Consider the following 14,661-nt stretch of genomic DNA (forward strand, 5'->3'; position numbering starts at 1 on the left):
AAACCAGATGGCGAGATCGCCATTGTGCATGACCAAGGCTTCGTGATAGCAAACCCTAGCACGCAGTATATTTAAGGCTCGGTATTATATATCAGCATATCGCACACACACGGCTGCCGCACACACTTCTCTCGCGCGCAAACGTTTGCGTACACAGCCATCGCAACCAATTCAGAAACAAAACTTTGCTGTGAACGCAACCGTTCGCGCACGAGAGTAGTGTGTGCGGCAGCTGTGTGTGCGCGATATGCTGGTATATTATACCGAGCCTTAAATATACTGCGTGCTAAGGTATGCTATCACGAAGCCTTGTGCATGACAATTCAATGTTTCATGTGAAGGGAAGTATTTTTAAATTCTATTTAGATAAGAAATTGCAACCTGTTCCAATTTGTTCTAACTCAAATATACGGAATTGTCAATTCTGAAGTCATCTTGTGGTGAAAATTATTCTTACCGATCAATTCAGATACAAAAATGACAATTTTATTCATCAGTGTATAATATGTCTATTTCGTGTACAAAATGACCGAAAAGTGTACAAAATGTCAAATTAGTGTACAAATGTCACATTCGTGTACAAAATGTCAAATCAGTGTACAAAATGTCAAAATCGTGTACACTGATTAGTGTACAAAATGTCACATTCGTGTACAAAATGTCCGATTCGTGTACAAAATGTCAAATCAGTGTACAAAATGTCAAAATCGTGTACACTGATTAGTGTACAAAATGTCACATTCGTGTACAAAATGTCAAAATCGTGTACAAAGGGGATTTTCCCGATATTCTCTTCGGCCGAACTGTGTGAACTTTCTCAAAACGCTCTCGATTTCGTCGATATGTACGGCATAAGTTAGTAGCCATACAACGTTACAGTACTCAAGATGAGACTGAACCAATGCGTAATACAATGTTTTGAGCGTTTGAACATCGGTAATATCGTAGCAAAATCTTTTGATGAATCCAAGGGCCTCTGTCGCCTTCGATTTTATCACGTCAATGTGCTTGACAAAGCTGAGCTTCTGGTCAATGATGACGCCGAGATCTTTGTGGTCCAATACGCGTTTGAAGGTAAAATCACCGTATTTATAGTTAGTGTCGATGATATCATGTATGAATATGTTTAAAAAAAAATCCATAATGTGGTACTTCAGATTTTATCTTTTAAGGCAGTTGGTTATTAGGATTGACATGTTCAGCAGATTTGTAGCTCTTGATGAGTAGAATAAATTTGACCAAGACACAATTGCAAAATAATCTACCATTTCTGAATTCTAACCTCAAATGTCAAATAAATGGCGTCATTTTGATAGCAACCGTCACACTTCTATGGCTGTATCTCTTAAACTGTTTCAAAGATTTAGTCGATTATTATTGCATTTAATTGGCCTACTTTTAAGCTATCAAACGCCACTCACTATGCTTCAATATCATTCTTGGTTCCTGAAATATTCGCGTGTGTTGAGGATGACAAATGGAAAATATGTTAAAAAAGTTTGACCGTCTCCATTTTCCACAGAATGATTCGATGGAGCAAAACATATACAGCATTTCGAATCTTCATAAGCTTGTCCATCAAGCTGTGCTTCTAGTTTTCAAATGTCAGCCCGGTTTTTCCGTTTATGAAAATATATAACGAACCGTGCTCTCAATTTTGTCCAGTGCAAAATGGACATTGTTGTACATTTTTGAAAAAAAAAAAAAACGAAATTCAAAAATATTCACAAGAATTCTTCTAGAATCTTTTAGTTTACATTATTCCGCAATAAATAGGATAAAACTTGGGTGACCGGTCATATTTTCCCCGGTCATAACTTCCCTCATACAAAATGAATGGAGAATTTATGTCCGAAATGACGGAGAAAATAATTCCATTTCAAATTTGGACATAAATTCCCCATCTAAAAAATTTTGATTAGAGAAAATATGTCCAAAAATCAGAAGAAATTATATCCAAATGCGTATGGACATAATTTCTCGGGGAAATTATGACCAAAGAGTCAGTGGAATTATATCCAATTGAAAATGGACATAATTTCCCCATAGATTTTTTTGGATTTTGGGGAAATTTTGTCCGAAATTCGGTGGAATTATGACCGGGGAAGTTATGCCCTGTAGCCAAAACTTGCAATGAAAAAAACGAATTACGTTCATGAAATAATCGTCGGTATATTTTTTTGCCAAGGGTGCTCTCAATTTTGTCCAATACTGTATATTACCATACAATTGGACACAAAATTGAAAACAATTCTTGCGAAACATGTGCCAATGATCTCTCCTGTGATACCGAACTGCTTTAACTCAATACTATCATTTATCCATCTATTTGTTCATTAAGCTGACTAAAGTTGCTCAACTCAACTTAACGTACAATATTTATTTATTTATTAATTTGTTATCTATATATTTATTTAGTCGAAACGATTAATTTACCTCAAGTTGTGATCTTTCTAATTATCTATTTATTCATTTACTTATTCATTTGGCTATTGGTTCAGTATCGAACTTCCTAACGAAATGACTTTTACTACATTTTACCTATTCGAACTCATTCACTCAAACAAAATAAGGCATAGCTAAAGCTAAAAGTAAAACCAAAATTAAAATTCAAATTCAAATTCAACTACAATTATATTAAAAGCAAAACTAAACTAATCAAATTATTATACAATTATACAACTGTATTCCAAGTCGGCTTATCAAAGTAGACTATAAAATCAATAAATAATAATTGTCTGGCAGGTTGAACGATCTGAGTTTCAGAATCAATCTCTTGTGGTTAACTCTGTTAAACGCTTGACTGAAGTCCGTGTAGAGAACGTCTATTTGCGCACCAGAATTTATGCCTCTCTGGGCGTAGTAGATAAATTCGGTGAGGTTAGATGCAGTAGATCTGGACTCCATGAAGCTGTTGCTTTTTGGTGATTCTGTCCTGTACCAGAGACAGAAGTTCACCACAGTTTGGAGCTTAGCTATGCTCCTATTTTATTGTATTTAATTCGAGTGCCGGAAATCCAACGCCACAAACTCCGCAAAATCGCCAACAACTCCTACTCTCTTCTGTGTTTAAATGATTGTTTTCGTTTCATTGAAATGAGCAATGTTGTCGAGAGATTTCTTAGTTGTCGGATAAAAGTTCGGCCAAATTTGCTGCTTCTTCTACTTTCTTTTGTTCTTTCTCCTTGTGCATCATCTCATTGAACTCTTGAAACTGTTTGTAATGTTTCAATTTAATGCAGTTTGCCATTAGATGATTGTCCTTCTTACAGAAGTGGCAATGCATTTTAGTCACTTTATAGACTTTTTCTTCAGTCGTATCATTTTTCTCTTCGTCTTCTTGTTGGTGTAGATGTTTTCTGCGAATTGATTCATATAAGATCTTCGAATGAATCAAACTCCAAGTTAATTCTTCACTTTTTCTCGCTTCTAGGGCAGTAATAAGTGTTGAGTAGCTGGTAGGCATACTGGAAAACAACATTCCAATTTTCCATTCCTCGTCAAGCTGTCTCCTAAATCTGTTAATTTTTGAATTAAACTAACAAATTCATTCATGTGAGCCTCTACGTTATCCTTTTCTTTCATTTTTTATGAAGAAATTTGTTTGTACAAAGAAATGCGATTGGTGACTGTGTCTAGTTCATGTGCATGTTTCAATGCATTCCATATGGCCAGTGCAGTCTCCTGTTCTCTGATGTGGACCAATTGAGAGTCTTCAACTGATAATGCGATGATAGCCTGTGCCTCTTCGTCTCTCAGTTGAAATTATTTGCCATAAGTCTTCTTTTTCAAAACTTTTCAAATCCATTTTTTGAATCCATTTTGGTAAAACTTGTTTTCAGATATACACAACCGTGCAAAAGTTTGGAACCACTAGGTATTTTTCATACAAATTGACCATTTTTGGTGGACTCATTAACATATTTCGGAAACACCTGCACTCTTGATATTTTGTGCATAGTTTCTACAACGTTTCAATAGTAAATCACAGAGGTTTCATCAAAAAATATTCATGAATTTCAAAAATATAGCAATTTGAATACTGTGTGAAAAATGATCAAATTTGTATGAAGATTAGAACAGGGGCCTGTTGCACAGTACTGTTACAATTTTTGTAAATTGTAATTGTAATTGTAAATACAATTCGTTGTAAAATTGTATTTACAATTCTACAATAATTGTAAAATTGTATTAACAATTGTATTTACAATTCTACAATAATTGTAAAATTGTATTAACAATTGTATTTACAATTCTACAATAATTGTAAAATTGTATTTACAATTCTACAATAATTGTAAAATTGTATTTACAATTGTATTTACAATTTTAAAATAATTGTAAAATTGTTTTTCAATAATGAATGTGACAGTCAAAAAGAAAAAGCGATCGATATCAAAATTATATTCACAATTTATAGGTTTTGTATTTATTTTGACTAAAAATTATTTTATTTCCAACCGCTTCTAAACTTCCATGTCATCGGCAAACTCAGATTAAGGACTTACAACTAACGATTTATCACAAACACAAAAATCAATCTCATCAATCGAACCATTTAATTTTTCCAAATATGAATTATAATGCTGAAAAGTCTTTTAGACTGGAAGTCGTTCATTGAAATTGTCAATGAAACAAAACAACACATCTGAATACATCTGAAACATAAATTGGTTTAAATATTGAGTATTTAACTTAAATACACAGTTGTATTATTATTATAATACAATTTTACAATTATTGTAGAATTGTAAATACAATTTTACAACGAATTGTATTTACAATTACAATTACAATTACAATTTACAAAAATTGTAACAGTACTGTGCAACAGGCCCCATGTATGAAAAATATTTAGTGGTTCCAAACTTTTGCACGGTTGTGTACCTTTCTTTTTTAATGAAACACTGAAAATAGTTGTGTGATATTTTTGATTTATTTAAACTTTTGTGAAACCTGGGCCCATAACCAATGTTAGAGGTATTAAAGTAAACAAACTTTTATATTAAGTTATTTTAAAGGAATGAACTTTTATTTTAGTATTTAATGACAACTTTGTTCTTTCAATGTTTACTATGTTTAAATCATTCCAACAAATAAGTGGTTGCTAATTATGGTTTTTTTCCTTCTTCTTTTTTCCATCTCATTGCTTAATAACGAAAGTCATTTCTATAAATTTAATGTGCTTAAACGGCATCGTTTGGGCGCTGGAATTCCGACAGGGCGTGAATTGGATTTTGAACTTTCTTTTGCGATCCTTTCCTTACTTTGGCTCGAACTTCTTCCGGTTCCTCGGGACATACAAGTGGCTTCTTTTCCGGTGCTTTCATTTTCCATACAACGATCGGCGACTAAATGTGAACGAAAATGAAATCAATTAGTGAAATTGGTGATTGAGGGGAGAAAATAAATGGGAATTTTTCAAAAAATAAATTCTTAAATCAAGGTCATGGTGAATTGAATGTATTTTGATTTTTATTACTTTTCCGTACACAACATGTCAAGGGAAAGTATAGGAATTGGTCCCGAAAACTTTTTTCGCAAAATTGGTTTAGATCATCATAAAAACTCATGAAACGCGTAGAAAACCACTTTTTGAGACACTTTTCCGTTCGTGTGCCGTCGTCGTCGTTGGTGTGTGTTAACACGATAACTCAAAAAATAATTGAGATAATCAAAATCTGGAAACGCCAAAAGTTTTGTATTCGAAAAACTTAGTTTAAGTTCGAAGATGAGCCATTTTCGATTTGATCCTGGGGTACTTGCCCTGAGAAAAACCTCAAAAAATTGACACTTTTGTATGGGAGGTACCTGTAAATCGACTCCGATTGGCTTCAAACTTTCTGGGATTTCATTTTTTGGGAGAAAAATAAGATTCTGAAAGTTTCATGTTGATCGCATTTGTAGAAGTTTGATTTTTTGTCCTCAATTTTTGTCGAAATTTTCTTGGAATAAATTGAGGGCCAAAAACCAAACTTCTGCAAATGCGATCAACATGAAACTTTCAGAATCTTATTTTTTCTCCAAAAAATGAAACCTCAGAAAGTTTGAAGCCAATAGGAATCGGTTTACGGGTACCTCTCATACAAAATTGTCGAAGTTTTAGTTAAAGTGACCGATTTTTCACTTTATTTTTATTTTTATATTTTCGCTGCCTTTAATTCAAGAAAATTCACAAAAAATAACCAAAAGTACCTACAGCAACGCAGGCCAACGGTACGGAAAAGTTCGGGATTACCAATGTAATTCTTTTTATTTTACTTTTCCGTACACATCGTGTCAAGGGAAAGTGTAGGAATTGGTCCCGAAAACTTTTTTCGCAAAATTAGCTTAGATCATCATAAAAACTCATGAAACGCATAGAAAACCACTTTTTGAGACACTTTTCCGTTCGTGTGCCGTCGTTGTCGTTGTCGTTGTCTTTGTCGTTGTCGTTGTCGTTGGTGTGTGTTAACACGATAACTCAAAAAATAATTAAGATAATCAAAATCTGAAAGTCCCAAAAGTTTTGTATCCGAAAAACTTAGTTTAAGTTCGAAGATGAGCCATTTTCGATCTTATTTTTTCTCCAAAAAATGAAACCTCAGAAAGTTTGAAGCCAATCGGAATCGATTTACGCGTACCTCCCATACAAAATTGTCCAAAAATCGGTAATTTTAGTCAAAATTTCAAAAAATTTGTATGGGAGGTACCCGTAAATCGACTCCGATTGGTTTCAAACTTTCAGAATTGGTTTCAAACTTTCTCCCAAAAAATAAAATCCCAGAAAGTTTGAAGCCAATCGGAGTCGATTTACGGGTACCTCCCATACAAAAGTGTTAATTTTTGAGGTTTTTCTTAGGGCAAGTACCCCAGGGTCAAATCGAAAATGGCTCATCTTCAAACTTATACTACGTTTTTTGGATACAAAACTTTTGGCATTTCCAGATTTTGATTATCTCAATTATTTTTTGAGTTATCGTGTTAACAAACACCAACGACAATCTAGAAATGCCAAAAGTTTTGTATTCAAAAAACTTAGTTTAAGTTCGAACATGAGCCATTTTCGATTTGATCCTGGGGTACTTGCCCTAAGAAAAAACTCAAAAAATTGACACTTTTGTATGGGGGGTACCCGTAAATCGACTACGATTGGCTTCAAACTTTCTGAGATTTCATTTTTTGGGAGAAAAATAAGATTTTTGCCAGACATGTTTTTTGTATGAAACTTTTTCCTCGAATTTTTTTCGATATGATTGATTAGTCGATTGCACAATGATCATGATTAATAGCGATTAAGTGGTCGTATTAATCATCGCGAATTTTGGGTGTTTGATTAAGATTAATAAATCTTAATCAGATAGTCCACCCATCTGTACAATTATGTCATTAATTGCATTTTGGATTTTGTAAATAAATCAATTGTGTTTTGTTTTCTGTTTAATTTAAATGGGTTTTTTTTCAACTTTTGTCTTGTCTGTTTGAAATGCTTGCATTTTATATACAATAGGGAAAAATAGTTACAAATTTGTGTCTTCTTGAAAATCAAAACAAAAGAAACCGAAATTTGTGTGCAAAAATTAGTTTGTAAATAAATGCAACGATGAAACAGAAAAAGAATGATGTTTTTCCATCAACGTTACGTTGTCTGTTTTTTTGGTCAGAAAGAAAAACAAGAATTTTGGAAACAGCGCCAACTAATGCGAACAGAGGCTGAAAATCTCATGTGTCACTAGAAACAATGTATATAAATCCATTCCGCCATTTCAAAGTGAAGCCAAGTGAACACTGAATTCAACTGGTTAAATGAATAAGAGCTGGCAAACGCAAAAATGATGGATCGAAATCAAATGATGAACCGAAATTGTGAATGAAACGAAAGGAAAACACAAATCAACCGAATTGATATGAAATTGTGAAAATGAAACAAAAAAAAATTGGTTTTTCTTTCAATTACAAATCCATAGATGGTCAACTCACACCGATCTCCCTCGGTTTTATTTGAAATTTTTTTTTGGTTCTATACAGTTTTGGTATTTTTCGTCGTTGTATTGATTATATTGGGCAGTTGAATATCATCATCGTATTCAATTATCATTTGACAAATAAAGGTTTGCTTCGTTGCTTGGTTTATTAAAAAAAGTTCTTTCTCCTGTCTCAAATGTTCCGTAATTTTTAATGACATTTTCTTCGATCCGAAATTCAAATCCGAATGAGTTCGATTCACTTGACATCGAAATGAGCAAAACCGTGTGGTCAAACGGTTAGTAAATATGATTCGGATCAAACTCTTGTGTGATGGTAATGGAAGAGCTTGTGGATGTTGCCGTCGGAGCTGCACGCGAACATTCACGTTGTTGATGTGGTCGTTGATGCTTCAAATTGTCGAGGATTAAAGAAATCAGAAAATCAGTGATTAATTTGCAAAATGTTTTTTTTCGTTCTCTTTGGTAGTGATGGTCTTTAAAATCGCGAGTTTAAATATACAGGCGGATGTAATTTCGAAACTAGGTGAAACATCACGATTTTATTGTGTTCAATCCAATTTTCGTGAAAATATTTGGAACTTTTTCAAAAATTCCCACGAAAAATGGTCATTTCGTGACTTTTTTTGAGGTTATGTTGGCAATTTTGCTTATTTTGACCAAAATGCTAAAAACTACAAAAATTTTGTCAATGAAGGTGGAACTGATCCGGGTGTGAATACGTGGAACGCAACAACGGTACATAACATCGAAACTGGCAAAGAGGTAAACAAAAGGGTAAAGTGGGGCAAATCGCCGCGTAAGGTAAACCGCCGCACCGGCCTTTTCTCGAAAACGGCAATACATATACAAAAAGTTCTGGTGTCATTTTGAAAAGCAATTAATTCCCGATATTTGGATATATAATTCGATATTTTTCATTTGAGTACAGGCTCTGTACAGGCACAAACATGTTTTGCACTAGTGCTGAGTTCATTTTTCGGGTCCACAGAATTTCAGCTTTGACCATTAAAATTTAATATTATTTAAAAATGGGTTGATGTATTTTGTAGCTTATCACCAGCTCTTTCTTATGGATATGAATTTGTTTTGGAATTTTTTAATATTTGTGGTTAAATCGAGCTTCAAACAGAAATAGTGACGGTGGGGTAAATCGCCGCACAAACATATGGGGTAAATCGCCGCACCTCATTTTTGCGTTTTACCGCTAATTGGTCACTCAAAACTCATATCTGTGAATGTGGCAATGTAGATGGACTCTATACCGGTCAATCAAAAGTTTCAGATCTCAAAAATATTATTTTTCGACGGAGTTGTGTCCAAAACTGTGATGTGCTTATGGCGTCATCCGAGTCTGCGTTCGCATTTCTTGTGCGCGGCATAACTCAAACAATTGTCAAGATAATTAAGATCCGAAAACGGCAGAAGTTTTGGCATGTTGAGGCAAAGCCTCGGATTGATTTTGATATTTCCATGCTGCAACATGAGCCTCAGACTGATGACCCTAGAAATGGTATTTTTTTTGAATAAACCGATAAATAAACCACTCAAAACTGCTTATAACTCATATCTGTGAATGGAACAATGTAAATGGGCACTATTCCTATCGACAGAAAGTTTCAGATCTCAAAAATACCCAATTTTGACTGATATACGTTCAAAATTGTTAACATTTAATGGGTACGTTTCATCACTTTTGGGTACTAGTTTTCTTTTATTTTTTGAGAGGCATGAAACGTTCAAATCAGTCAACCAATGGTTGAAATTGTTTATATTCGAATGTCTGAAGATAATTAAATCATAAAATAAACAATTTCTCAAAGATAAACTTATAAAACGCACTGAAAATACAGCTGCGGCGATTTATACAATGGGGTGCGGCGATTTATACCATGGGGTGCGGCGATTTACCCCACCATTTTTGAAAATCCAAAAAAATGGACTTCCGCGCCGAGGGCCATAACTAACTTTTCCGATGGTCAAAATAAAAAATGTTTTTCTATAAAAGTTAGGTAAAAGAACAAGCTACAACATGGAAATAGGTATATTTTTTCACACATCGTGCGCTCTATCCGGTGATGCCATCGCCATTGGGTAGGCACTGGAAGGACTACATTCGTCATCGACTCAAAATGACGGAACGTGGCATTGCCGTGTATACGACAGACAAATACACGAGACTGAATTTTGACAAGTACGTTCGAGCAAACAGTGTGACCGATAGCATAGCCGGAATGTTGACCAACCATCAGCCATCACTCATGCATTTCGGAGCTGCTCAAATGTCGCCCAGTTCACGAATGATACGAAGCTACAAAAAGTGTCCTGGTTGTGTGGTTAATATGGTCGACGAGTATTAAACTTCACTAACATGCGCCAAGTGCTTTGGCCGTTTTGATCGACGCACGAAACAACATCTGTTCAAAGTCTGCCATGATTGTCGACCGGATGAAGATGCAATGCTGCCATCAATGAACGTGTGAAACAAACGAAAGATGAAGCAAGAGAAGCTGAAACTGTTTTTCTCGAGAAAGAAGCGGAAGAGGGCAACGGAAATCCAGCGGTTGGCAATGATGTCCCACATCCAGATCAACTAAACCCAGATTTACTCCCAAAAGTGACAATCTACCACAAAACATGGCGAGTAAATGGGCTTGGAAATTTGGAATACGTGAAATTCAATTCAGCCGGTGAGATGGAATTTGTCGAGCCACGAGTACACAAGACGAAATGGCATCGTGACATAGCCGCTGCAAAATGTATCCTGATCAAAGGTAAGTGCTCACAATTATCAATATATTATAATATATTGATTGAATTGCATGTTAGGTGCAGTGCTTTATTTACACATCATTCATTGTTTTCTTGTATGATTTTCAAGGACACTGTGACTTGTTTGGGTACATGTTATCCGAAACATTGTAGTGGCCATCCAACCAGCGAGCTGTTGTCAACAACTAACCAGCATCATGCATCGTCGTTCACGCCATTCACATTGAATAATTCAAAAATTAAAATATAACATTATGTTATTTCTGCTATGCCCGATTGTTGTGGTATAGTAGGCGTACATACTTAACTAAGGAGGCCAGAAGTACCCATGTATGTAAGTAAATGATTTGTTTTTCAATTGAAATAAGAGTATTGAATGTATTGATGTTAATTTTATGCAATTTTTTCTCCATTCATTCCATGCACAATTGGATCACTATGACGGTTACTTCTACGGTTAAATCTATCCCCGTATTCAACCTTGGAAATGTGCCTGGAATGGGATGTATTTGGGTTGATAATTGTTAGATGGGTTATTAAATTAAAATCATTGTCAAACACTAAAAAAATTACTTTTGAAGTAGAAAAAAAATTCAAATGAAAACCTAACTCTGTATTGATATAAAATAATAATAAAAAAATAGATAAATTACATCGGCTACGAGTCTCCATTGTTTGATCTTCAACCGGTTCGAATTCGGTGTCGGTATCCAAATCTTCCGAATTCTATCGGTTGAATGACCAAACGAAAAGCACAAACAAAATCCAAGCAAAGTCATCAAAATAATCAAAATAGTCAAAACACACACAAATTGCACAGGCACAAACGGACAAAGCGACGAACACAAAATATAAAAAAAAAAAAAAAAAACAACACAATTAATTATCGGTTCAGTGACTGGTAGCAAAGCAGGTTGTGTGGCAGCACTCATAGTTTCAAATGGCAAACATGCAACCGACAGCGGTGCAGAATAATCAAAATTCAACCAACACAAATCAAGAACCATTGACCGTTTCACAGCTATTGACACAGTTTTTAATGATTGATTTTTATGACTTATTGACTGACTTTTTTGGTTTGATTTCTTTGACTTTGATGATTGACTTTAAAAAAAAGTGCGTAGCTATAAAAAATGAAAATTCGCGCTAAGCGTCGGGTTAGTTGAGGTGTTAAAATGTGGTCGTTTTTTGTGTTTGTTGGCGAAAGACAGAAGAGGATGTGGCGAATGTAAGGGCGGTTTTTGGTTTTCAAGGAAGTCAATCATCAAAGTCAAAGAAATCGAACGTAGGAAGTCAGTCAAAAAATTAGAGAAATCAAATCAAGGAAATCAGTCAAAAAATCAACGAAGTCACCCAATAAAATCAGTCAAAAAGTCATAAAAAATCACCAAAATATTTTGACTTGGGACAAAACGAAAAAAAAAACATGTCAGTGAGCATATTCTTAAGCTTACAATTGCTTCTGGTTTCAATATCATAATGTTCATCGAGTTCAACATCTTCTGGATCTAACTCTTCTTTTTCCTTTTGTTTGCAATCGCAATTTAAATTAACAAACCATTGGTTATATCAGAAACCAATCACAGGTGAAAATGAAAATGGAGGCAACAATGCTAACTGAATGAAAAATTCTTACCCGATTCATTAGAACAGCTCGTCGAATCTCACGGACACCATCATAGACCAAGCGCCATGCATAGATGAAATCGTTGTCATCTACATCTTTCGGTGGGTTTGAGGACAGAGCATCGACTGCGATGTCAACGCGCTGAGCAAACTTCGATAACTGCATGAAAAATTGAAAATAAAGCAAACAATGAATCAAAAATCCATGCTGAAGTCACACTGAATTCTTTTTCAAAACTGCTCAAGAGATTTTGATTTTCAAAACAAATAAAAAATGGATCGAATCTTCTACCTTGTTCGCGCTAAACTTTGACGGCTTCAAGAACTCGTTTCGTGTAGATGCATGGTTCATAATTGTCCATTTCAGCTTCAACAACGTTGCAAAAACGTTGAGAACGGCCTTGAATGGCTCCAGCCATGTTGCGAAGCTCCTCGCTCTTCAACCTTTGTTTCCGTCCTTGGCGGCTTCAATCAAATCAAACAATGGGGTTGTCGTCTCTAAGAATGAATCAGAGACGTGATCAACGACCGCTTTTGGCACATTTGATTGATGGCCATATCCAAAGTTGAGCTCTTCTCCTTTTGACCCATCTAGAAATGAACCAAAATGCATATGAGAAGATGAGTTTTGGGCAAATCATCAACTTGATTTGTTTTCTATATAACATACTACTTTCGACAAAGTAAACAAAACTTACGTTCGACACGTATGCCGACAAAAGATCTTGCAAAGCCTGGTGTACAGCATTACATTCAGCAACAATTCGTTCACGACGCTCATCTCGAGTGCAATCTGCGTCGGCCATCATTGCGGCTGCACTGATGATGCTTTCCAATCGCTTTTCGAGCGTTGGACGAGAGCACACTTCATTGTATGCCAATGGATCCATATTGATACCCTCCTGCAATTTCAAAACCAGTTCAATTTATTAGAAAAAAACCTGCCTGAATATTCGACCTTTCAAGTATGACTTACATCAAAGTCGTCCACAGCAGCGGCGAGCTCACCAGCACCGCTGTACATATCGATTGGTGCACTTGATTTGCCCTGTGCAACGTCACTGATTGTGTTAACGGCTTCGCACACTTGTCTCAACACTTGATCACAATTAATTTTGGCCAAATCCAATTCCAGGTGACGAACGTAGACCTTTGATGCTGTCAACAGCATGGTCGTGCTTCTTTAAAACGGCACGTGCAGCGGCCAAATTGTCACGCAATTGCGGACCCTTAAGTTCTTGTTGTCGTTTTGCTGCTTGTTTTATCAATTCGTTGGCATTTCGTCCAAATTACTAAAGCGATCGGAAACAGTAAATCGAATAATTTCCACCAAATAGAAGCAAATATATCCAGAAAAAATGAATATCTACATTAAAATTGGGAGGGCAGTAGTAAACATTAACTCACTCGCATATTATTCAAGAGCTCATCTTGGCTGGATGCATTTCGTAGCTTGTTCAAATCATCTTGAACCACATGCAATGATTTCAACATTAGATGCACATCGACCATATCGGTCAAAACGAGCAAACGCGTTACAGCTGATAGAAGATTACGTGCGGTTCGAACCATATTTCCGCGTCGCAATGAACTACATGGATCTTCCGAAAATTCACGAGCTGCTGTTCGCATAATTTCACCCGTCTTTTGTACCTCCTCAACGGCCGTGACCATCTCTTGTTTAACCTTTACACCGTGAACTGCGTCAAATTGACCCAGACAAAACTTTGAACATTCATAGCACAGCCAAATATAACAATTATGACGAAATATGGATATGTATGTGTTCATTGGACTTTCCTCTTTCTACAAAATCATGTGTATACGGCGGATATGCGACGTATGCGTGACATGTGCCGCTAAAACACACACATGCTCTATACGTGAATCTGGGTCAGATTGACCCTACTATTTCTTCAGTACACAACTGGGCTATGATAAGAGATATCGACTTGATGTCTATGACAAAGTTATAGTACTCAAGCTGTTCTACAACTTTGCCGAAGATACCAAGTCGTTATCTCTTATAAGTTTCGCGGAATACGCGAGAAACCGAAGAAAACCGCGAAAAAACGCGTTTTTTCCTTATCATTTTTCACGGAACTGATAAGAGATAACGAGATGGTGTCTGAGGCAAAGTTGTAGTTCTGGTCGAGTCCTACAATTATTCCGATTCATTATTCCGTTATCTCTTATCAATTACGCGAGAAAACGCAAAAAACTGCGAAAAAACGCGTTTTTTTCCTTATAATTTTTTCACGGAACTGATAAGAGATAACGAGATGGTGTCTGAGGCAAA

General features: G+C 35.6%; 1 protein-coding gene and 1 pseudogene across 1 annotated transcript; one reads left to right on the top strand and one right to left on the bottom strand.

The window, feature by feature from the left end:
- Positions 1 to 4,917: 4,917 nt before the first annotated feature.
- LOC129572310 (catenin alpha-like) lies at positions 4,918 to 14,655 on the bottom strand (annotated as a pseudogene).
- On the top strand, positions 10,097 to 10,966 carry LOC129572311 (uncharacterized). The gene is made up of 3 exons (XM_055452256.1): positions 10,097 to 10,317; positions 10,419 to 10,738; positions 10,846 to 10,966. Exons 1-3 carry the CDS (start codon positions 10,097 to 10,099, stop codon positions 10,887 to 10,889), a joined length of 585 nt encoding a protein of 194 aa, XP_055308231.1. The 3' UTR covers positions 10,890 to 10,966.
- Positions 14,656 to 14,661: the final 6 nt, after the last annotated feature.

This window comes from Sitodiplosis mosellana, unplaced genomic scaffold (assembly GCF_009176505.1).
Source record: "Sitodiplosis mosellana isolate CC-2019 unplaced genomic scaffold, AAFC_SMos_1.0 Smas_scaffold_4708, whole genome shotgun sequence".
Taxonomy (NCBI): domain Eukaryota; kingdom Metazoa; phylum Arthropoda; class Insecta; order Diptera; family Cecidomyiidae; genus Sitodiplosis; species Sitodiplosis mosellana.